This window comes from Nicotiana attenuata, unplaced genomic scaffold, assembly GCF_001879085.1.
Source record: "Nicotiana attenuata strain UT unplaced genomic scaffold, NIATTr2, whole genome shotgun sequence".
In the NCBI taxonomy this organism is placed as follows: domain Eukaryota; kingdom Viridiplantae; phylum Streptophyta; class Magnoliopsida; order Solanales; family Solanaceae; genus Nicotiana; species Nicotiana attenuata.
Window position 1 is genome coordinate 94961 of NW_017672537.1, and position 3985 is coordinate 98945.

General features: G+C 47.9%; 1 protein-coding gene across 1 annotated transcript; it reads left to right on the top strand.

Moving 5' to 3' along the window:
* Positions 1 to 1098: 1098 nt before the first annotated feature.
* On the top strand, positions 1099 to 1706 carry LOC109213582. The gene is made up of 2 exons (XM_019377399.1): positions 1099 to 1414; positions 1516 to 1706. The coding sequence occupies exons 1-2, from the start codon at positions 1099 to 1101 to the stop codon at positions 1704 to 1706; spliced, it is 507 nt and encodes a 168-aa protein (XP_019232944.1).
* Positions 1707 to 3985: the final 2279 nt, after the last annotated feature.

Sequence of the window (3985 nt, forward strand, 5' to 3'; positions counted from 1 at the left end):
GACATCACAACAACAACCATTGAGCAGAACGTCCCTCCACCTTCAACAGGTATCACTCACACTGTTAATGATGCAGGTAACGACACCCTTACAGCTATTCTAAGAAAAATGAAGGAGATGGAGAACGAGAACAAAGCACTCTGCGACCAAATGAGGGAGCACCAGGAAAGGGTAGATAAGATACCAGGCACCCCAAAGCTTCTACCAATTTGGGACGCCGGACGGTTTGTAGAAAAACCATACAACGACGAGGCCGCACCCCATGCTATACCTAAAACATTCAAGATGCCGCCATACTTGAAGATATATGACCGCACAACAGACCCTGAGGATCTCGTCACCCGCTATGTCACCGCAGTAAAGGGCAACGACCTCGCCAAAGAGCAAGTATCATCCATATTGCTGAAAAAATTTGGTGAAACTCACACCGGGGGAGCACTGATGTGGTACTCACAACTGCCAGCGCGGTCCATAGAAACATTTGAGGAAATGGCTGACAAGTTCGTCACCACACACGCTGGGGCCAAGAAAGCAGAAGCGAGAGTAAACGATATATTCGCCATTAAACAATCACCTGGAGAAGGGCTCAGGGAGTTCCTCGCCCAGTTCAACTGTGTTAGAATGACTCTCCCAAATGTGTCAGAAGGAATGGCGGTAGCAGCATTCCAAAATGGGCTGAACAGGAGCAGTTCAAGGGCAACCAAAAAATTGTTAAGCCGGCTCATGAAATACCCCCTACCACTTGGTACAAAATACACAATGTCTATTGTGCCGAGGTGAGAGCAGATGAGGACGACCTCAACGAACCGACCCAACGGTTGACATCAGTCCAAATGGAGGCGAGAAAAGACCACATAAACCATAACAGAAAGGACCATGCAGGTCCATGCCTCAACCGTGAAAGACACCAGCCATACGTCAGAGCTGCCGTCATACCCCCCCCCCCCTCTTTTGGCATTCCATCCAGGCCACAGACAAGGACTCACCGAAATGAGAGAGGTATGCCTCCGTTACTATCTGCTCACAATTTTTTTGTTTCTCCTTGAGATAGTCAACGCCCTAGAGAAGCTCGGCCCAAAGGTGAAATGGCCACAAAAGATGAAGTCCGGCCCAAACACCAGAAAGTCGAATGCCCTCTGTGAATTCCATCAGGAACGAGGTCACAAGACCGAGGACTGCATCACCTTAAGGCAAGAGGTAGTGAACATGCTCCACCAAGGGCATTTGAGAGAATTAATGAGCGAGCGAGGAAGAGCGAACTTTGCTCGAGGACGAGAACATCATCAAGGACCGCCGAAGCCACCCTCCCCAACCCGCACCATCCAAATGATCATCGGTGGAGGCGACGAGGCGTCAATCAACAATGTAAAGTTCACAACCACCCATAAGATGAAGCGATCAATCACCATGAAAGGTATGATGACCTCGAAGAAAGTATCATCTTCGACGAGTCGGATACCCACGATTTGACCTTTCCTCACTATGATGCTCTTGTTATTACTTTGTGTATTTCAGATACCGATGTAAAACGGATTATGGTAGATGACGGAAGCAGCATGTGCATTATCCACCCTCGAGTCCTCACACAAATGAGGCTTGAAGATAAGATAGTGCCACGCTGCATCACACTAACGGGTTTTAACAATGCAGTTGAGCGGACTTCCGGAGAAATCACACTACCTGTTCTGGCCGGTGTATCGTCCTAGAAATAATGTTCCACATTATGGATCAAGATACATCATACAATGCCATCATAGGACGACCTTAGATACACACTATGAGGGTCGTCCCATCCAGCTTATATCAGGTCGTCAAGTTTCCCATCCCGTGGGGAGTATTAAACATCCGGGGCAAGCAGCGCACAGTCTAAGAATGCTACCGCATTGCCCAAGACTGCACTTACACTCAACAGTTAAAAGGCAAAGGCGCAGAAGCATAGCAATTAACGCGATTGAGGTCGAACGCCGATGAAGGGAAAGATGTCATCAAAGAACCCGAAGTCGTAGAAACTACGGGATCAACTGTTGAAGACCTCGACCCCGTTCAGCTCGATAAGAGCGACCACAACAAAAAGTCCTATATCTGACACAAACAACAAGAACCAGGTAAATTCCATCAATTTCTAACTAACAATGTGGACTTGTTTGCCTTCTCTCATGTAGATATCCCGGGCATCCCGCAGGAAATAGCAACACACAAATTGAACGTCAACCCACTCTACCCCTCCGGTACGACAGGTTAGAAGAAAATTCAACGCCGCAATAAATGATGTCGTCCGTGAAGAGGTGGAAAAATTACTTGAAAACGGCTCTATCACGGAGTCAAAATACCCCCAACGGGTCGCCAACGTGGTCATGGTAAAAAAGAAAATGGGAAGTGGTGAATGTGCGTAGACTTCACTGATCTGAACAAGGCGTGCCCGAAAGACTCATTCCCACTGCCTCACATTGATCAGCTCATCGACACAACAGCAGGGCACGAGCTGTTAAGTTTCCCGGACGCCTATTCAGGTTACAACCAGATCCTCATGGAGGAGGAAGACCGGGAAAAAACCACTTTCATCACCCACCAAGGGACGTACTGCTACAGAGTTATGTTGTTTGGATTGAAAAACGCAGAGGCGACATACCAAAAGTTAGTAACCAAAATGTTCAAAGAGCAGCTCGGCAAAACCATGGAAGTATATGTGGACGACATGTTGGTCAAGTCAAAAAGAAAGGAAGACCACATCGACCATTTGAGGGAAGCCTTCGACATACTCAGGCGGTACGATATGAAATTGAACCCCGAGAAATGCTCCTTCGGCTAAACTCAGGAAAATTCCTTGGATTTTCGGTGTCGCAAAGAGGCATCGAGGTTAACCCCGACCAATTCAAGGATATTGAGGGAGTACCAGAAAACTTGACCAGCAAGAAGCGGGTGCTGACCAGTCGTATAGCCTCCCTATCGAGGTTCATCTCACGATCCTCTTATAGATTCCACAAATTCTTCGGCGTGCTAGAAAAGGACAATGGACTCCAATGGAATTCCGAGTGCGTCGACCCCCTGAGAGAACTAAAGGCGTACTTATCTTCGCCCCCACTGCATTCTAAGGCATAACTCGGAGAATGTCTCCTAATATACCTGGTCGTGTCCGACGTTGCAGTAAGCGTAGTCCTAGTCTGAGAAAATAAAGGTACGCAATCTCCAATCTACTACATTAGCAAGACCTTGGTCGACGCTGAAACGAGGTACCCCTACCTCGAAAAGCTAGCCTTGGATTTAGTCGTAGCTTCACGAAAGCTTAGACCTTATTTCCAGTGCCACCCCATCTCGGTGGTCATGACCTTTCCTCTAAGGAGCATCCTACATAAGCCCGAGCTGTCGGGTAGGTTGGCAAAATGGGCCATTAAATTGAGCGATCACAATATAACCTATCAGCCGCGAAAAACGATAAAGTCGCAAGTACTTGCCGACTTCGTCGCCGACTTCAGCACCAAAATAATGCCCGAGGTCGAAAGGGAAGCTACTGATACTTCCCCCAAGACACACGATCTATGGATTTTATACACGATGGCGCCTCCAACACGTCAGGATCTGGAGTGGGACTCGTACTCGAGGTCCCAATAGGCGAGATAATTTGCCAGTCCATACAGTGTCCCGCTATGACTAACAATGAGGCCATGATTGCAGGGTTAAAACTGGCACTCAAGTACGGAGCACGATGGGTAGTCCTTCGATGCGACTCACAACTCGTCGTCAATCAAGACACAAGGACTTTCCAAATCAAGGAACAAAGGCTACAAAAATACCAGGCCAAGATCTGCAAGTTACTGCCCGAGTTCGACGAATACCAATTTGACCAAATACCTCGAGCGCAGAACATTGAGGCGGACGGCCTCGCAAAATTGGCAGTATCCACTAAAAGCATAACTGGGAAGGAGAATGTGGTCACTCTCCTCCACTCGACCATCGACCAAATTGAGGTACGCGCTATTAACCTAAC